General features: G+C 36.9%; 2 protein-coding genes across 2 annotated transcripts; both read left to right on the forward strand.

Annotated features, from left to right (window-relative positions):
- Nucleotides 1-2456: 2456 nt before the first annotated feature.
- On the forward strand, nucleotides 2457-7678 carry LOC121734333 (venom protease-like). The gene is made up of 10 exons (XM_042124866.1): nucleotides 2457-2544; nucleotides 2619-2677; nucleotides 2954-2995; nucleotides 3312-3456; nucleotides 3721-3783; nucleotides 4184-4284; nucleotides 4471-4647; nucleotides 4732-4951; nucleotides 5216-5379; nucleotides 7297-7678. Exons 1-10 carry the CDS (start codon nucleotides 2505-2507, stop codon nucleotides 7477-7479), a joined length of 1194 nt encoding a protein of 397 aa, XP_041980800.1. The 5' UTR covers nucleotides 2457-2504; the 3' UTR covers nucleotides 7480-7678.
- A 3897-nt stretch (nucleotides 7679-11575) lies between these two features.
- Nucleotides 11576-21212, forward strand: LOC121734334 (serine protease snake-like). The gene is made up of 9 exons (XM_042124867.1): nucleotides 11576-11659; nucleotides 11728-11786; nucleotides 16550-16591; nucleotides 16927-17071; nucleotides 17297-17430; nucleotides 18421-18597; nucleotides 18798-19017; nucleotides 19390-19553; nucleotides 20834-21212. Exons 1-9 carry the CDS (start codon nucleotides 11620-11622, stop codon nucleotides 21014-21016), a joined length of 1164 nt encoding a protein of 387 aa, XP_041980801.1. The 5' UTR covers nucleotides 11576-11619; the 3' UTR covers nucleotides 21017-21212.
- The last annotated feature ends 136 nt before the right edge of the window (nucleotides 21213-21348 follow it).

The raw sequence follows: 21348 nt of genomic DNA on the forward strand, positions 1-21348 counted from the left end.
TTCACACGAGCGTAATTTTGGAGTCATGATTTGTATAAAAAGATATTTACGCGACTGAATTTCTGCAACTCACGACTCACAAAATTACGCTCGTCTGGCTTCACCCTTATTCTAAACTTTAGCTTTCTCAACTTTAAAATGTTACTTTTGATGTGAAACTTCTTTAAGCACCTACGAATAATAAAAACTATTTATTATTCGTAGTTAAGCGCACTGAGAGTGAAAATTCAAGGTTGCGTCAATAATAAATAAATATTGTTTCACGAATTTTGACAGAAGTCTCACTTCTGAAACGTTTGCTCTGTAACAATAATAAGGTTATTTATTATACCTAGCGGAATAGAGCAACAATCTCGAGATGTCAAACGAAACAGAAATTGGTTTCATCTGTGTGTAAAAATATGTGTACGTATACACTTACACAAGCATGATTGAACATGATTTCTATGAGATTAAATTGTCAACTGGACGTCAAAAAAAGAGTGCTGCTGTCATGTATCACACGTCTCCTTTTACCACGCAGTGTTACTGATAGTGACATCTCTCTTGCTCAGGCCTGTGTTTCTCTATTCCGCTAGGTATATTAACTTTATTTTAACAACCTCTTTTTATATTTGACGATTTTATGTAATGTTTATTAATGTACTAAAAACACTTAATGAGGAATATCTCAATAAGTTGGGGAGACTACTCAAAATGTTAGGTACGTGTGTGAACTGCGTAAGTTCGATCACGCCTCAGAATATCGTAAACGACTTGGTTCGCTGCCCATCAGACTCCGTCGGGATGAGCATGTCCTCGGACTACTGTACAATGTTCTGTGCGATCCTCGCTGTCCTCCCTATTTGAAAGAGTGACCAAAGCCGTTCAGTGCGTTCTGGGTACAGTAGGACTCCATGTGGCCTTCACTAAAACTGACTATTTCAGGGGTTCTTTTATTGTGAGAGCTGCACACTAATTGCGGAACGATTTACCATGTGACATTTGAGAGTCAAGTTCACTAGCTATTTTCAAATCAAAACTGCATAACCAATAACCATATTTTAAACAGAGTCGCTCACTAAAGGAGTGAGCACACTGAGACGGGCCGTGCCGGGGCTCAGCGTGCCGGGGCTCATCGCAAAAATCCGCCTCCATACAATTTGTATGGAAGCGGATGCGCGTATCGCACACTGTGTCGGGGCGCAGCGGATTTCCGCTTCCACACAAATTGTATGGAGGCTGATTTTTGCGATGAGCCCCGGCACGCTGAGCCCCGGCACGGCCCGTCTCAGTGTGCTCACTCCTTAAATCATCTGTAGTGCCATGTAAATATATTAGATATTAAGTTTTTCTCTAGCATCTGCTAAAATTGTTTGTCGACTTTTTGTATTACCCTGCTTATTTAATTATGCAATATCTCCATAGCCGCAGGGTTGCCTGGAAGAGATCGCTTATAGAGATAAGGCCGCCCTTGCCCACATTTTACTGTAAACATGTTAGTCAAACTAATTATAGTACCAATTTGTGAACAATAAAGAGTTATCTATCTATCTATTTATATACCAAAGTTAACTTGCATGATTCATGTCAGACTTCTGTTATTCAAATAAAAAACATGAATAAATCCTTCGTAGTATTTTTTTTTGTGACATTAATTTAAGATTTTTATAGGAGCAGAGTCGTCGTTGAATTCTTTTCTTTGACATAATCTAGTTTGAAAATTCAATCACAAAACAAAAATGATATTAATATTTTGATTGCACTATATAATTGACTATAAATTACTGTTTTATCGAATTTAACCCGTATATTAAATATATATGTTATAATATATATAACTCAGTCAGATGCAGTCAGTTTAACGCGCGGGAACCGTACAATTTTCCGGGAAAAAAACCTTTGTCCTTTCTCGGGACTCGAAGTATCTTTCGGTTGATCGGTTCAGCAGTTTGAGCTTGAAAAGGTAACAGACAGACAGATACACTTTCGCATTTAAAATATTAGTATAGTATGGATAAGTAATGAAGTACCTAAGGACTTACTAAAAAGATTTGATTCAAAACTCAGAAATAAAACACTTTTTATTTATTTACTGTTTACTATGACATCAGTCAGGTTTGCCATGAACATGACCTGATTTAAGTACATCAATAAAATAATAAGGGATTCCCCTGCATCACAATAATTGTGTGTGAACAGAAAACAAGTTTTCTCACAAACTAGCTCTAGATCAATGAACCGTTAGAACTTGACTATGAAAGTAACATCTGAAAAGTCACAAGTGATTTTATGGGCGTGCTCATCATTGCTCGTTTTGTTACTAAAGGGAAAGACGGTGAGTTGGTGTGTTACGCAATGGAAAGTGTTTGTTCAAAGTGCACAGTGTTTACGTATGTATATGAGATCATGGTACAGTCCCTTAACGATGCATACATAAATATAACTGTTTATTATCCCACATTTTCCTCCTAACTCTCGAGGACACAACGCGTTAAATATTTTTTTATTAATAATATAATAAAATGAAATTTTCACTGCTCCTACCGCTTGCTTTAATTTTCGGTAGGATTAACCTTGATATTTAACATATTAATACTTAGTACTTAATTTTTTGCTAATGTTATTTTTGTTTATAGTGTCACAAGTTCATAGTGAAAATAGTACTATTGAAAATAATGGAGTGAGAGATAAAAGGGTAAGATAATTTTCAATTTCATTGTATTTCTACTTAAAAGAGTAATTTGAACACAAGAAGAATATACCCATTAAATGTTTTAATGACGTATTTAAGTATAATGTATTAACGATATCAAACATTCATAGTCTGCTTTTAACAGTAGTCTGATTCTACCTCAAGGATTCCACATTGTAATATGTCGAGGCAATGCGATGCATTTATATAAGCTTTTCAAAATTGATATTATCGATTTCGTTTTAAACAAAATGAGTAAAGTTACCATAATTTTTTCAGCAATGGTTTTGGCCCGGTCCTCCAGAAGAAACAACTCCTACGGTATGTACACAATATTTTGTGGTCAAAATATTTTATGTATTTCACTTATCTCAGACAAAGATTTTTCTTCAAAACGAATTTTTTGAAATGTCGTCTATTATATTCTGATTATAATACATATCTCACAATTATTAATATAACAATTATCATATTTTTAATTTTGGTAGGTTTGGTAGTAAAGAAAGTTGTTGAATAAAATTCAAACCACCTCTCAAAGTAAATATTAGTAGGTTCACATTTTATATTCGAAATCATTTGCTATGCGGGTAATTTTATTCCTTACTTTCTTTATACATACTAAAAATTCTAATTTCAGTTCGTTCTTTACAAGGCTACAACCCAGAAACCTAAACCCCAAAAACCTACAAATAATCAAAACTCTAAACTGACCGACCCATGTGCGATAGTCGAACCGGTCAAGCCAAATTTTTCTAAGCCAGGAAGAAGAATCAGCGAAGAAAGTAAGTTTAATCTGACTTTCTTAATGTAAGCTGTTTTTTTTTTTTAGAAAATCTTACTTTTTAATGTACGTTAATTTACTTACTCATCTTCTAGATCTGTGAGTACTTAAGACGTAAGGTTTATTGAAATACAGCTTACAAGTAAAAACTTGAGAGCTATAACTGACTATCTCAGAACATAGTAAGTACGGTACCTAAGACAATCGCAGAGGCTTTCAAAAGCTTTACTAAATCTATTTAGTTAAAAATTTAATTTGCTTACAGAATGTTTAGAATATATCTGGTCAATAAAGAACATAGAGGATACGAAGAAGAGAAAGGCTGAATGTAAGTATGACTTTGCTTGTTACTATAATATTATGTTTATCAGAATCACTAGTCTTCTATATCTTCAAACTTAAAAGTCTATTCATAGGTACTAATATTATAAATGCGAAAGTGTGTCTGTCTATTACCTCTTCTTGCCTAAACCACTACACAGATTTTTCTTTGGTACGGAGACACTTTGTGTATCGGGAAAGGACATCTGGGATACTTTTATACTGAAAAAATCTAGGGTTCCCACGTGATGAACAAAATTGTAAACAATAATGATTATTACTTGTAATTTTGTGCTATTAATAGGTAAGCGTCTGAGTCATTATTAATAATATTATTATCTGAATGATTAATTTATGAATCTCGGTATGTAATAATAAACCAATTATAATATTAATTATTGTCGAAGGTAACAAGAAAAAACTTGAAGCGGGCGAGGAAATTCCTCAATTGTTTACTACACAGGCGATAGGTGGACGAGATACTGTCATAGGAGAATTCCCACATATGGTAAGAATTATAGCATCATATTTCGTAGATGTTACAATAGGTGTATTAATGGTAGTATAGTAACATAACTAACGGTAGAGTTTGTTTGTCTGAAAATGATCCTACTCCTTCACTAGTTTACTTAAATGGGAAATTTTATACCATAAATACGAGAGAGTGGTGCGTAATTTTAATGCATGATTACAGGGTGCAGTTGGATGGAGAGGAGTCTCCGGGGGCTGGATTTTCAAATGTGGTGCCTCGCTGATAAGCCCCAAATTTATGATAACAGCTGCTCACTGTTCAAAAACTCCTCCAGACACCGAAGTAGCGAATAGAGTACCAGAAATCGTTCGGCTGGGCGATAAAAATATTATAGATTCGGTAAGAAAATTAAATGCTTATGATTGTTTGTAGCTTTAAACCGTTAGAAGGAAATACATACAATCATCAAAAATTTGTTCACAGTTCGACAATGGAGTAGAGCCAATTGATGCCAAAATACAGAAGATTATTACTCATCCACAGTATAAGGCTCCAAACAAATACTACGACATAGCTATCATAGAACTGACTAAAGAAGAAAGGTTTGCGAAGCTGATTCAGCCCGCGTGTCTATGGACTGCCTTCAATACTGCCACACTTGGCAGACAAGCAACACTTACCGGATGGGGAGTCATAGATACAGGTAAATTTAAAACAGCCTTTGACCGTCAGTAGATAAGATGTAGGCTATTGATTTGACTTTCATTGTATGAGTAAGTTGGTATGTATTGTTGAAAAAAAAAAATGTTTTACAGCTCAATAAAATATATGCCACTGACCATAGAACCTCTTCCTCTTTTAGATGTCGATTAAAATTCTTTTTGATTTTTAAATTACTTCATGTAATAACTTTTTGTTAAAAGCTTTTGTTGTTTTTACCATTCATACATATCACATCTTTTTGCAGCTGGTAAAACCACATCTCCAGAGCTACAGGCAGCTGATGTAGATGTCATAGATTCAAGTCATTGCGACAGGTTGCTGAAGCCTTACTGCAACCGTCTGTGGTGCGGAGTCCAGAATACTCAGATTTGTGCGGGAAAGCTGAAAGGTGGCGTAGACGCATGCCAGGTTAGTTTATAGTAAAAAAAAAATTACAATGGCGAAATGCTTTGCGCATCCTCGGCGGATTGTGGACATCGGCCGGGGTATGTGGGACGAGGAACTACCCACTAAAACCCCATGGTGCTCCACTGCGGGGAGTGGAACACCATGGGGTTTTAGGCATAGTAACGGGCTCGATCAACCCACCGCAACAATATAGTTTAACATAATATAATATTATTAGTTGTTGCCTACGTTTCTGCTTGAGCAATTACTGAGTCGTAAAATTTTGCTATTAGGTCTTATCTATATGTATATAATTATATAAAACTCAAAGGTGACTGACTGACTGATTGACATAGTGATCTATCAACGCACAGCCCAAACCACTGGACGGATCGGGCTGAAATTTGGCATGCAGGTAGATGTTATGACGTAGGCAAAGGCATCCGCTAAGAAAAGATTTTAATAAATTCCAACCCCAAGGGGTTCAAATAGGGGATGAAAGTTTGTATATAATAATACCTCTTAACGCGAGCGAAGCCGCGGCCAAAAGCTCGTTATATATAAAATTCTCGTGTCACAGTGTTAGGCCGCTTACTCCTCCGAAACGGCTTTACTGTATTTTAACCAAATTTAAATGCATATTCAGTGGGTCTGAGAATCGGGTATGGTATTATTGTATATGGGTACTTATTATATTGATAACTGCATTTGTTGTTGAATAAATAATAGTAAATTATTACAACTCGAGACTGACGGCGACCATCGTTTGTGCGACGGGATAGCGATGGACGTTGCCATGGTGACATACTTATTTAGTCACTGTAATATATTTTATTGAATTACGGGCGAAATCTATACTTATAAAATTACATGTCCTGACTGACTGACTGACTGATTCATCATCGCTGAGCAAAAACTGTTAAAGTTACAGCCACGAAATTTAGTGAGAAGGGTTGTTTTATTAAGTAGACACCCACTAAGGAAGGAATTTTGAAAATTTTACCCCGAAGGGGGTGAAATAGGGGTTGAAAGTTTGAATGAAAGTCCGTCATTTCTTGAGTTAGAAACATGAAACTTTATTTTTGGGTTACTGATTAAAAATGAATGGATACGTATTTAAGCGTTTTTGGAAATTCTACCTCCAAGGGGGTGAAATTGGGGTTGAAAGTTTGAATGAAAGTCCGTCATTTCTTGAGTTAGAATCATGAAATTTTATGTTTGGGCTACTGATTAAAAATAATTGGATACGTGTTTAGGCGTTTCTGGAAATTCTACCCCGAGGGGGTGAAATAGGGGTTGAAAGTTTAAATGAAAGTCCGTCATTTCTTAAGTTAGAAATATGAAAGTTTATTTTTGGACTGCTGATTAAAAATGAATGGATAGGTATTGAAGCGTTTTTGGAAATTCTATCCCCAAGGGGGTGAAATTGGGGTTGAAAGTATGGAAAGTAAAGAAACGGTGAAAGTATAAAATATGTAATATTCGATTGATACATATGATATTGATTGATTGATTGATTGATATCCGATATTACATTTTATACAGGGTGTAACAAAATAAGTGATAATACTTTAGGGTGTGTACGTGTTCCTTGCAGAGAGTTCACTGTGAAAGTAACAGCGCTGAAAGCCCAAAAAATTTTTTCACTTTTGTATGGGGAAACTCGTGACTCTCGGGCCCTTGCCCATACAAAAGTGAAAAATTTTTTTCGTCTTTCAGCACTGCTACTTTCACAGTGAACTCTCTACAAGAAACACGTACACATCCTAAAGTATTATCACTTAATTTTGTTACAGACTGTATATATATTATAAATTTAAAAACACTGTATGCCAAGTTACGAGTATTCTATTGAAAATTCGATTCATTTAGGTACTCAAATACCGTTGTGTGTTTGTATATTAGCTTTTCTTAAAATAATATATTGTGTCATTTCAGGGCGACTCAGGAGGACCGCTGCAAGTGAAAATTTCATTGCCGTTTGAGACTGAGTACAATATGCACTATTTGATCGGCGTGACGTCCTTCGGGATTGGATGTGCCAAACCAAATCTGCCTGGAATATATACACGCGTGTCCAGCTTCGTCGACTGGATCGAGGGCGTCGTGTGGCAACAGTGATTTTATTATTTCTAGGATTTATCACTGCAATGTATTCACGCTAGAGGCAGCAGTAGTGTAGACAGTAAACAAAGAGTTTTGTTCGACGTTTCTGTCAATATATGACGTTTGCAATATTATGTTGGATTTTGTCCAGATTATATTCTACTGTATGTGCTAGTAGCGCAGCGCCCTCTACAAACCTTTTACTATCAGAGAAGTTGATTCCTAGGCAGATGGGGGTACTACGTAGTTTGGTCACGTTATATCAACCGGACAGATCACAATTAACATTGAATTGACTTGATCCGACCAAATGACGGTGGTCTGTCAACTGCCTAGGAATCAATTTCCTCGATGGTACCTTTAAGTTATATTCCCTATTGTTTGAATTTTAAATAAAGAAATCGTTAAAACTACTTTTATTTCTTTCAAGTCTTGAAAAGTTATAAGTTAAAAAGGTTCAGAGAAGGTAACGAGTTCAAAAGTTATAGGGTTTTTCTTAGTTTTTATTATTCGTAGGTTTTTCTATATATAAACCGAAACAAAATTATTATTTTTTAACAAAAAAATTTAAACCGACTTCCAAGGTAAAAACAATATTCTTTTTCTTTTTTTTATGAAATAAGGGGGCAAACGAGCAGACGGGTCAGCTGACCACCAACCACCGGGTCACCAACTTCCGTCGCCCATGGACACTCGCAGCATCAGAAGAGCTGCAGGTGCATTGCCGGCCTTTTAAGAGGGAATAGAGTAATAGTGGAGGGTAGGGATGGGAAGGGAAGGGAAGGGAATAGGGAAGGGTAGGGAAGGGAATAGGGTAGGTGATTGGGCCTCCGGTAAACACACTCACTCGACGAAACACAGCGCAAGCGCTGTTTCACGCCGGTATTCTGTGAGAACGTGGTATTTCTCCGGTCGAGCCGGCCCATTCATGCCGAAGCATGGCTCTCCCACGTATATAAAATAATATTCTTAAAAATATGATCTAAAAAGTATGAAATATTTCTTATTCTTCATTCCGAAATGCGACTAAATCTCAACCAATTCTGTTCTCAATCTTCATTAGTTTGAAGTCGGTACCAGCCGAACTGAGATATGTACTTGATATAGAACTTAGCCAGTACCGACTTCAAAAGAACGAAAATTGAGAACATAATTGCTTGTGGTTGTTTCCCACTGTTAGACACCCTCAAAGTCTAATAGTTTTAAAAAGTTAGGGTGTCTGGCAGCTGTCAAAAATGTCCAGCACTGGAAGACGAGATTCCTCCATTTACAGCAAAGAATATAAGAGAGATTGCTTAGTAGCAATAAGTTCGCCTTTTGTACATCAACAAGTTATAATATTTATTTATTTATAATTCATATTGTGTATGTATTTTGGTGTGCAATAAAGAGTTTTATTATTATTATTATTATTATTATTATTATTATAAGCTATGAAATTGATCTTTACTCTTTCTGGAAGGTCAGGGACCTTCAGAACTGGATACCTCCCAAAGTAACCGCGACCGAAACTCCATAGTTGCTGGTCGTTCTTACCTCTGTAAAGGCCACAAACAGGTAAACTTTCAGCTTTACAAAATGGAGGAAGGTCTGGCCATCGAAGGCTTTTACTCTATACCCTATGTCCTTTCCCGGGACTCAAAGTATCTCCATGTCAAATTTCAGCAATATCGGTTTAGCGGTTTGCGCGCTAAGAGGTAACAGACAGACAGACACACTTTCGTATTTATAATATTAGTATGGAAGAATGAATACTTATTAATATATAATGAGTAATTAGGTACTTACTGAACAGATTTTATTCAACTCAGAAATAAAACAATTTTTACTTATTTTACTGTTTACTATGACATCAGTCTGGTTTACCATGAACACCTGATTTAACCCGCCAGCACCCGCGCTCCTACAAATTACACGAGCACTCGCGCGTAGAGCATTTTGCTGTTTATAAATGTCATTAAATGCAGGTTATACAAAGCAATTTTTTTTTTCATTCTTTTAAAAAATAAAGAACACTTTGTTTATTATAAAAAGTATATAAGTATTTAAAAATGTTTCAACACTAGAGATCGCCCAATGGTCGAAATTCGACCTTAGTTTCAACGACAGGACTACTACGGCTATATTTTGAAAAAAAATATTGACTTTATCATTTTTTTCAACTCTTCTCTGGGACTTAGCTGATCTCAGACTGGCCGTGTAAGCACTGTCTAATAGTATCTTAGATTCAATAAAAAAAACTATTTAAATCCATTTTCAATTTCTCAACTTAACAACAACAGACTTCAACCATAAATAAAAAAGTATAATTCGTATGTATAGGCTTGTCACTCAAAAATCTGTCATTTCTCATGTGTGTGTGTTGTAGTGTGTGTAATGTTTTATTTGTTAAAAAATGAGTGATAAAAGTATAATTTCAAAATAATATTAGTTCAAAGCACTCCTTCACCATATAAACTATAACTGTGCAAAATTTCATGCACCTACGTTTCCCCATTTTTCGTAAAAAGGGTTACAAAGTTTTTCGTTCGCGTATTAATATTATGATATTTTATCTTTTTAATCTTCATTAACATTCATGACAAGAAAATTTTCAGTCTCCTAAGGCGGTATGATTGAAAAAACTTCACAAATAAAGAGTTTTCAAAAAGAAAACTTAGATATGTGGGAAGTGTTAACCCTTAATTAGTCGCATCACGCATGGGATCAAATTATATTTAACTCCATGCGACTAATTATAAAAGTGTGGAAAATATGTTTGTTAATTTTATCCCAAGATCTTATTCCTTCGGTGCTGCAAATAAATCTGTTTATCAGAGTGAAAAATATATTTTTTCATCTAGATCTCAGCTATAGTGATATTTTGGAGATTTCGAGACGGAAAAGAAGTTGATTGATTTTTTTTTGGTGTAAGAGGCAATGAAAGGTTTTTGTTTATTAATATTAATTACAGTAAAGCCCTCTAACAATTTGCATAATTGATTTTTAATTTTATTTATTTCTTCAACTTCATTTTCACTATTTCATTTGGGGTCAGTAAAGACCCCAGAGATAGTATAGGCTAACAAAAAAAGAAGACCCCATGCGACTACTTGTGTGATTTTCTTGATGCGCCTAATTAAGGGTTATTCTTTATTATATTTCTGAGCTTTACACATATAACAAGATTTATAACTTTGCATCGGTACATAAAAATTTTTGGCAGTAAATGGCATTTTTTGGTCTTCCGGTTTTTGAGTCTTAGGCAAACCACTCAGATTCTATTTGGTTTTTCTTGTCCTGGTAACTCAGATTCTAGTAATAAATATTTAATCAGGTTAAAATACGATGTTTCTGTAGATAATATACAAGGTTTGCAAGGTGCTCTACTTTGGATATGACCACAGTCCACACCAATATGCATTCATATTTTCGATCCCGATCCATCTGTAATAGAAATACGTTATAATTTTTTTCCGTAACAGTAATTTAAAACCATTACATAAAATTAGCAGTAAACTGTCCATACGATGAAAAATAATTTATTCATAAGGAAAAAAGTACTTACGCCTATACCTGCGCGATGAGCAAAATGCCGCATATATAATGGTATACGAGTACGACGCAACAAACCTCCTCGTACGAGCGAATAGCGCACCCTGGCGAGAAGTTATTTTTATCCAGGGGTGAGGGACGAAACAAAATTCAGCTACTGGAGAAACGATGGCCATAAACATAATTTTCACAAAATGGCACGTGTTTTAAATTTACTGGGAGCAAAATGCTCACAGCGCGAGTGCTCGCGGGTTAAAGTGCTTACATCAATAAAATAATAATTGTGTGCGAACAGAAAACAAGTTTTCTGTCAAACTTGCTCTAGAGTCTAGATCAATGCACCGCAAGAACGAGAACATGGAATTAACATCTGAAAGGTCACAATTGATTCAATGAGCGTGCTCATCATTGCTGGTTTTGGTACTAAAGGGAAAGACGGTGAGTTGGTGTGGTACGCAATGTAAAGTGTTTGTTCAAAGTGCACAGTGTTTACGTATGTATATGAAATCATGGTACAGTCCCTTAACGATGCATACATAAATATAACACTTTATTTTCCTACATTTTCCTCTTAAATCTCGAGGACACAGCGCGTTAAATATTTTTTCTTAATATAATAAAATGAAAATTTCACTGCTCCTACCACTTGCTTTAATTTTCGGTAGGTAAACCTACAAATTTTGATATTTAATACCTATTTTTTTGCTAATGTTACTTTTGTTTATACAGTGTCACAAGTTCGTAGTGAAAATAATACTATTGAAAACAATGGAGTGAGAGATAAAAGGGTAAGATATTATTTTACAATTTCATAGTATTTTAACGAGGGCGACTAACGCAAAAAACCAAACAGCGTTCTTCTCTCTTCACACTCACGTCTTTCATATGCCAGGTGAAAAAGGACGACCCGGATTCATCGCCAAATTAGTTTTTTCTCAATAACTATACAACATTTAAAAAATCCGCTAGGTCAGTTTCTCAGTGATAGAATTTTATACAATGTGTTAAAATATTAACTTAGTTTAATAAACGGATATGGCAATACCTATAATATGAAAAATTCGTGAAAATAAGATGCATCTTTGTGATTTTGATAGAAAAACTATCGAGAAAATTTTAATAAGTATATCGTGTTTTCGCTTGGTTCATCCTCGGAAATATAATGTAGTATCTATGTTTAGAAAATAATGTAGTAGGTACCTATGTTTAGAAAATGAAACATTTCGGGGCTTTTTTCAAGTATAAAAATGAATTATAAAATCGACAATTTAGGGTTAGTCGCCCCCATAAATGAGAAATTTGAACACAAGAAGAATAATTATTTTATTTATTTATTTATACTTTTTGCACAATGTTGGTATGTACCAATATTGTGCAAAAAGTATAATAGTATATAAAAGTAATAAATAAATAATAAAGTATAAATAAGTCCGCCTGCGTAGACTGTGGACTTATTGCCGAATGGCATTCTCTACCAGTCAACCTTTAGGTGTTCAGAAACAAAACTGTGTAGGTGCCAATAGTGCGAGAGGATGAAAAAATAAATAAATGAAGAGCAATCTAAAATCTAAATATAACTGAAGTCATCAGCAAGCATTTCACTTAATAAAGCGAGACTACTCTACTAATGTAATAATAAAAATATTCTTAATTTAATACAACTTATTTTAAATATCATACTATATATAATTTAAAATTACTAGTAGGTATACATTAATTAATGTATGTTATTATAAAAACTTGAAAAAACGAGTCAGGGGCATGTTAGAACAGAAGTAGAACACATTTTAACTGTTTTTGAAATTTTTGTTTCTCTGTCTGTTTGTCTGTTTGTACAGGCTAATCTCTGAATCCGCTGGACCGATTTCAATGAAATTTGGCATGATGATACCTTACATCCCTGGTCGACATCTTAGATACTTTTTTAACCGACTTTCAAAAAAGGAGGAGTTAATTTTTACTTTGCTGTTTGTGGTCAGATTTTCAAAATTATTTTTTTGTTGTATAGATTGCCCGAATTTATTACCATGTTTACAATAAAATCGGCCAGGTGCGAGTCGGGCTCGTGCACAAAGAGTTTCGTACCGTTATAGAGAAAAAATAGGCCAAAAGTTTTCTTTTTGTATGGGAGCCCCCCTTAAATTTTGATTCTATTCTAATTTTATTATTAATTATTAAAGTACACATATAATTAAGAATTCTGTGAAAATAATTATTGTTGGCAACAGTCCACAACAAATTCCAATATTAATTTAGCTATACCTACTGTAGCCCCCATCCCCTGTCCACGCCAAGCGGTCTTCAAAGAAAGGATTTTTCAAAACGATAAGTATCCGAGGTTCAAGTTTCCTGGGTCTTTGTCGCTTCTGTTTGTCGCTTAGTAATCCCAAGCCGCCCAAGTATCGAAAGAGCTGGCTATTGATAATGGATTCCATAATTTGCGAGAAGACGGAGGTTATAACGATTGGTCTGTAGTTGGAACGGGGATCGGGTACACCAAAGCTGTCTTGCAAGAAGCCGGGACAATGCCAGAAGCGTAGGAGAAACGAAAAAGACGTGTTAAGACCGGAGCCAACTCTGGAGCACACTTTTTCAACACAATAGAAGCCGACCCACTCTGCTTTCTACGAGGACGGGTTGGGATCCTTAGAGAGGAGGAAGGTCGAGTGCGGTGTCCCACAAGGTTCGCGTCTGGATGTTTCTTGCTTCAACTGGGTCCTGCGGTGTGCTCTTCCCTCGGGCATGGTGCTCGTCTGTTACTGCGACCACACCTATGTCTTATTCCGAGAGAAGACCTTCTAGGTGGCTGCGCGGCTGGCTGAGGTGGGAGCATCCCTCATTGTCAGCCGCATAGAGTGGCTTGGGCTTCGGGTACGCCTAAGCAAGCCCGAAACCCTACTCTTCCGGGTGGGGGACCTCTCCTTCCGAGTCCGTACTCGGAAGGAGAGGTCCCCCACCCGGAGCACGACTCCTTATCGGAGAGATGGAGGTCAGGATGAGTCCGACGCTTAAATGTCTTGGACTCATCCTGGACGGGAGGTGGACCTTCGGCCCACATTTCCAACAGTTGGGACCGAAGGTCGTAAGGGCGGCGTCAGCGCTGGGTCGGCCTCTGCCTAATATAGGAGGGCCCAGCAAAGCCTGCAAGCGGCTATACTCCGGAGTCTGTCGGAGTATAGCCCTGTACGGTGCCCCAATTTGGGCAGATTCCCTCACCGCTCGTAAGAATATATGAGAGGCCCAGCTGCGAAGAGCGCAGCGGGTCTTTGCGGTGTGGGTCCTGGGTGGCAGCCACTGCCCTGGAGGAAAACTCGGCGTGGGAGCTTGTTGCGACGGTCTCTACCGAGTTGCACCTCCTCGTTTCAGAGAGGTCACGGGGCGATGACCTACATTGGGAGGAGCTCCAGCGGGTCCGAAAGCTGGGACAGCAGTGGCTGTTGAGGAGGTGAGGTGAGGGCTTGGCACAGGCCCAGTACAGTTAACGTACTGCTCAGGCTCTGCATCCAGTTCTTGCAGCGCTGCAAGAGAAAACCCCTCACCTTCCGCCTTGCACAGGTACTCACTGGACACGGATGTTTCAGTGCGTACTTGTGTAATGTCGCCAGGAGGGAGCCAACGCCAGCCTGCCATGAGTGCGGTGCTGCGGAGGACACGGCCCAGTACACCCTCGAGGTGTGCGTTTGTTGGGCCGTGCAGCACCATGATTTTTGGCGGTGCTTGAGCGGGACCTCTCGCTCTCGAGCAGGGTTTGCTGCGTGCTCGAGAGTGATGGGGCCTAGCAGGCGGCGGTCCCTTACTGCGAAACCGTCCTTGCGTGCGAGAGGATGATCCATCCTCCGTTCCGCTCCGCTGGTGAAGGATGGGAGTACGGAGCCGTCGTTACGCGAACCTCCAAACTTCTGTCTAATCCAGGGCTCCGGGTCAGAATGGGAACCTGACCGGCTTAGCTAGTCCCGGCGCCGAGGGGAAGTCTTCAGTTTGCCAAAGCGTTCCCTTATTTTGGAGGAAGTCCGGTCGTGGAGGGAGTCCTGTGTTAGACAGATCCAGGACATCCCTCCGTATACGGCTGAAGACAAGCCGCAGGTGGTTTTAGTGGGTAATAGTCCCACATACCCCCGGGGTGCTTCAGCTTAACTGAGGCACATCCCTAACCCGGGGCACCCATGATCGGTTGCCCTGCCCATAAAAAAAAGGCCCACTCTGCTTTCACTACACTTGATAAAGCTTAATTTATGACACGAATAAACGTGCGTTGATACAATAGTGTTAAGAATACAGCAAAAAACTAGTTTTCTCAAATCGACGCTCGCGCATCAACTAAAAGGCGTTAAGAACGGCGTATAGGGAGCGCCAGCGAAGGTATCATAGAGGGGCGGGAGGGAGATGAAATGGCGTTACTTATCTCAGTACACATAACTCAACTATATTCGTTGGTTATATATAAGTATAGGTTTAAGATTAAAATTATGTGTTTAAAATGTAATAACTTTTTCATACCTATGAAATAAGTATGAAATAAATTGTCGTATGTATAAAAGTACACAACATTTCCCGCAGCGAAATTGTCGTATCCTTGGGAATGTTGTATTTTAGGCGACAGAAATGTCGTAACTCATTCAAATCAAACTCGAGCGTTAAAAAACCTGTGTCGTATCTTTTTCTAATTTCTCACGCATTGCCGTATCTATCTTTTATCCAAAAATTGCAGTTTTTCGTCTAGTTACGACAAATTGTTTTAAGGTCTGTGCTAAAAGGTGGTAAAAATCCATGGTCGTAACTTTACTAGAATTTATCGTAGAAAGACGAGATATAGACCATTCGACGCAGAATTTTTTTTTATACAACAATCAATTAAAAAGTTATTTTGGCCAAAATTCAAGTTACGCCACTTCCGCTTTCACCCGTCGATATCCAACACGGTTTTTTACTTTGACGCCGCGTCACCTTAATACTTTCCTGCCAACTGCTTCAAATAAAACTCACAAACTTAACTGTGTTTTGGTTAGCCTGATTTCTCGAGGAAGAGCATTCCAGAGTAGTATAGACTGTACGTTGAAAGACGGGTGGATGATGTCTGATCTATGAGAAGGGCAAGGAAGGAATGCATTGTTAGAGGATTGCCCATTATTTTTTTAAGGAGGTCTTTAAGGTATATTAACGACTAGATGACGCCCGCAACTCTGTTGCGCCAAAATTAGTTTATCGCGCGGGAACCGTACATATTTTCAGAATAAAAAGTATCCTATGTCCTTTCCCGGGACTCAAAGTATCTCTGTACCAAAATTCAGCCCAATCGGTTCAGCCGTTTGAGCGTGAAGAGGTAACAGACATACACACTTTCGCATATTTTATAAAATATATAATATTAGTATGGAAGTATGGATATCAAACATTCATAGTCGTAGCTTTTAACAGCAGTCTAATTCTGCCTGAAGAGTCAGTCCACATTGCAACTTGTCGAGGCAATGCGATGCATTTATAAAAGCTTTTTTCAAAATTGATATAGATTTTGTCTAAAACAAAATGAGTAAAGTTACCATAATTTTTTCAGCAATGGTTTTGGTCCGGTCCTCCAAAAGATACAACTCCTAGGGTATGTACTTAGTATTTTGTGCACTAAATATTTTATGTACTTATTTCTTCACTTATCTCAGACAAATATTTTCTTCAAAGCAAATTCTTTAAAATGTCGTCTATTATATTCAATTCCTTAATATTCTGAACATATTATCTCACAATTATTATTGTAACAATAATCATATTTTAAATTTTGGTAGCATACAAAATACAAGTAAGGAAAGTTCAAACCACCTTAAAAAAGTCAATATTAGTAGGTTCTGATTATATACTCGCAATCATTTGTCTTGCGGGGAAATTTTATGTCTACGGTCTACCTTTCTGTATAGATACTTAAAATTCTAATTTCAGTTCGTTCTTTACAAGGCTACAACCCAGAAGCCTAAACCCCAAAAACCTACAAATAATCAAAACTTTAAACTGACCGACCCATGTGCGATAGTCGAACCGGTCAAGCCAAATTTTTCTAAGCCAGGAAGAAGAATCAGCGAAGAAAGTAAGTTTAAGACTTTGTTAATGTAAGTTGTTTTTTTAGAAAATCTTACTTTATATCTTCTAGATCTGTGAGTCTAACTTTAGACTGAGGTTTATTGAAATACAGGTCACATTAAGTAAAAACTTGAGAGTAACTGTTTATCTCAGAATAGTGGTATCTTAAGTATCTAACGCAGAGGCTTTCAAAAGGTTTACTATTTCTTTACAAAATTTAATTTGCTTACAGAATGCTTAGAATATATCTGGTCAATAAAGAACATAGAAGATACGAAGAAGAGAAAGTCTGAATGTAGACCGTTTACTACACGCACACTGGTGATAGGTGGACGAGATACTGTCATAGGAGAATTTCCACATATGGTAAGATACTTCTTTAATATGGAACATTATTAAGCTAAGGTCGGAGTAGATGGCGCTACTAGCAGATACAATAAACAATCCGACCAAAATCCAACATACTGAACACCCAGAATATTGACAGAAACGTTATCAAACTTCGAAAAAAATTTTTTTTTACTGTCTTAGATGCTGGTAATGTCGTGAAAACATTGTAGTAATTTTTTTTTATATGAAATAAGGGGGCAAACGAGCAAACGGGTCACCTGATGGAAAGCAACTTCCATCGCCCATGGACACTCGCAGCATCAGAAGAGCTGCAAGTGCGTTGCCGACCTTTTAAGAGGGAATAGGGTAATAGGGGAGGGTAGGGAAGGGAAGGGAAGGGAATAGTTGAGGGTAGGGAAGGGAATAGGGTAGGGGTTAGGGGATTGGGCCTCCGGTAAACTCACTCACTCGGCGAAACACAACGCAAGCGCTGTTTCACGCCGGTTTTCTGTGAGAACGTGGTATTTATCCGGTCGAGCCGGCCCATTCGTGCCGAAGCATGGCTCTCCCACGTATATCCTATATTACCTATGATCATGCTGTAGTTAAAAATACTTTTAAGGATTATAAAAAGTTAATTTTCAAACCTTGAAAACTGTACATTTTTTTCGTTAGTTAGTCACTAACTATTGTTAGTTTATATTCTGAGTATGGAGTGATACTTTACCAAGCAATGAGTTTCTAAAATACTAGAGTAGCAATGTCTTACAAAAGATTCTCAGAAATGCGTAACCACTTTTTTGTTCAAAAGACAATGTCAAGTCATATATTCGTTATGTCATTATGTATGTGAGATATGCCTGCAGGCATCTTCGAAGTGGCAACGCGTTGCTACCGTAAACTTCCAATCTAGTTACGTTAGTAACATAGAATATCATTGTTACCAAGTATGTTTTAGCAATTCATTCATAAAAACACAATATTAAAAAAATATCAGATATAATGTTCAATTCTAAATGATTACAGGGTGCAGTTGGATGGAGAAGAGTCTCCGGGGGCTGGATTTTTAAATGTGGTGCCTCGCTGATAAGCCCAAAATTTATGATAACAGCTGCCCACTGTTCAAAAACTCCTCCAGACACCGAAGTGGCGAATAGAGCACCAGAAATCGTTCGGCTGGGCGATAAAAATATTATAGATTCGGTAAGAAAGTTAAATGCTTTTGATTGTTTGTAGCTTTGAATTGTTAGTCGGAACAACATGCAGCCATACTTCGGATTCGTCAAGTAAAAATACTAAAAATTAAAAAAGAGGTAACTCCAGCTACAACTAATATAGCTTCTTGTAGTTATGCTAAGTAAAATAAGGTAACACTTAATATGTATCACAAAAATTGTTCACAGTTTGACAATGGAGTAGGGCCAACAGATGCCAAAATACAGAAGATTATAACTCATCCACAGTATAAGGCTCCAAGCAAATACTACGACATAGCTATCATAGAACTGACCAAAGAAGAAAGGTTCACGAAGCTGATTCAGCCCGCGTGTCTATGGACTGCCTTCAATACTGCCACACTTGGCAGACAGGCAACTCTTATCGGATGGGGAGTCATAGATACAGGTAAATTAAAAATAGCCTATAATTATGAGCGTCAGTAGATAAGATGTAGCTATTGATTTGACTTTCATTGTATAAGTTGGTTGGTTGGTTGTTGAAGAAAGAAATCTTTAAGACGTAGGTTACACGATCAGTTTTTCATCAATCTGATCTATCAGTCTGGTAAATATTAACAGAAAACTGATCGTCTAACCCTCAGATTGATGGACTGATCATCCATCAGTATTTCGTCAATCAGATTGATGGATCAGATCGATGAAAAACTGAGACTAACACATTTGAAAATCCATTTTTATTAAATTTAAATTTTCATGTGCTAACTTTTGTTAAAAGTTGTTTTTATTTATTCATACTATGTATCACATCTTTTTGCAGCTGGTAAAACCACATCTCCAAAGCTACAGGCAGCTGATGTGGATCTTATAGATTCAAGTCATTGCGACAGGTTGCTGAAGCCTTACTGCAACCGTCTGTGGTGCGGAGTCCAGAATACTCAGATTTGTGCGGGAAAACTGAAAGGTGGCGTAGACGCATGTCAGGTTAGTTAATTTAGCTAGTTTAACATAATATAATAATAGTTGTTGCCTACGTTTGTGCTTGAGCAATCATTGAATTGACTGCTTTTAAGTCTTGTTTATTATGTAAAATAATAGTTAACGAAATTCGTTAGCACCTTTAAAATCTTTTTTAAAATTCGATTCCGTTAAAAATAAATCTTCAACTCAGTTTTTTGGACCCTGCTTACTCAACGTAAGTGTAATATTCGATTGACCAATTTTCTTACACTTTATAATCATAAACTATAAACAAAATATATGTACTGTGATTTACATTATTCTATTGAAAAATCGATTTCAATAGAATAATTTGGCATACAGTATGTATTTGTTCGTTATTTTGAGTAGGGTTTGTATAACGTTATATTATTATATTTTATTAAAAGCACAATAAGCATTAATTAAAATAACTAGAGCTCGCCCAATGGTCGATATTAGACCTTAGTTTCAACGACATTAGGACTACTACCTATATTTTGCAAAAAATATTGACTTCATCATATTTTTTTCAACTCTTGTCTCTGGAACTCAGCTGATCTCAGACTGGCCGTGTAAGCATTGTCTAATAGTACTCGTATCTAAGATTCAATAAAAAAAACTATAATCCATTTTCAATTTGTCACTTTGTCGTCAACAGCATAGATTAAGGATATAGGTAGATGGCTTCTTAGCTCGCCAGCGCGTGGCCATTTCATGCTTGTGTGTAATTCCCGTAGTGTGCGTGTAGGGATGGGCGTATATCGATAAAAATATAAAATTAGACCACAGCAGCTATCGACCAATTATAGTCGACCATAATTTTATGTTATAGATTTTTATCACATTATAGATTTTTACAACATGAAAAAAATGAGGTTATCAATTCGACCCGTATGTTCAAAAGTATATGAAAATACTTTTATATAAATAAAATATTTAAGTATATAATTACATAAATAGTTTAAAATATACATAATAATTATGTATACTCTATAAGTCACGAAGGCTTGTCCGGAGTGTAATCAATAAAATCAACAGTTTTTATAAAAAAACAACAGAAGAACAAAAATACTTTATTATACTTATACTCGGCGCGGCGAACCTTGGTCCCTATGACACTGACAGTTAATAACATTGTAATGGCGTCACCATTAAATTAGGATCATATTGGATGTGTCTAAAAATGCCATTTATAAATTTTACGCAACTTTATGCCATTACAATGATATTCCATTAGAACTTTTAACAAACAAAAAAAATTAAAATAATATGTGCCATTTCAGGGCGACTCAGGAGGACCGCTGCAAGTGAAAATTTCATTTCCGTTTGAGACCGAGTACAATATGCACTATTTGATCGGCGTGACGTCCTTCGGGATTGGATGTGCCAAACCAAATCTGCCTGGAATATATACACGCGTGTCCAGCTTCGTAGACTGGATCGAAGGCGTCGTGTGGCGACAGTGATTTTGTTATTATAGGATAATTTATTACTGCCAGCAATGTCTTCACGATAGAGGCAGCACCAACTCAAAATTTAGTTCGACGTTTGGCAATGTTTCTGTCAATATTCTGATATGACGTGAGCAACATGTCGGAATTAGTTCAGATTATTTACTGTATGTGATAGTAGCGCCCTCTACCAATCTTGTACATTTTAAGTTATATTCCCTATTATTTGAATTTTAAATAAAGAAATCGTTAAAACTACTCTTATTTCTTTCAAGTCTAAAGAGTAGTATATTAAGTCACGTTAAGGTCAAGGCAAGGTCTCTAGTTCGTATATTATTGAGTTCCGC

This window comes from Aricia agestis, chromosome 15 (assembly GCF_905147365.1).
Source record: "Aricia agestis chromosome 15, ilAriAges1.1, whole genome shotgun sequence".
Classification (NCBI taxonomy): domain Eukaryota; kingdom Metazoa; phylum Arthropoda; class Insecta; order Lepidoptera; family Lycaenidae; genus Aricia; species Aricia agestis.

Excerpts from the sequence above, each read along its gene's own strand:
- LOC121734333 (XM_042124866.1), top strand. The coding sequence starts at position 2,505 with ATGAAATTTTCACTGCTCCTACCGCTTGCTTTAATTTTCG. Across the intron at positions 4,648-4,731 it reads ATAAAAATATTATAGATTCG|TTCGACAATGGAGTAGAGCC; the intron begins GTAAGAAAATTA and ends ATTTGTTCACAG. Across the intron at positions 4,952-5,215 it reads ATGGGGAGTCATAGATACAG|CTGGTAAAACCACATCTCCA; the intron begins GTAAATTTAAAA and ends ATCTTTTTGCAG.
- LOC121734334 (XM_042124867.1), top strand. The coding sequence starts at position 11,620 with ATGAAAATTTCACTGCTCCTACCACTTGCTTTAATTTTCG. Across the intron at positions 11,787-16,549 it reads ATGGAGTGAGAGATAAAAGG|CAATGGTTTTGGTCCGGTCC; the intron begins GTAAGATATTAT and ends TAATTTTTTCAG. Across the intron at positions 18,598-18,797 it reads ATAAAAATATTATAGATTCG|TTTGACAATGGAGTAGGGCC; the intron begins GTAAGAAAGTTA and ends AATTGTTCACAG.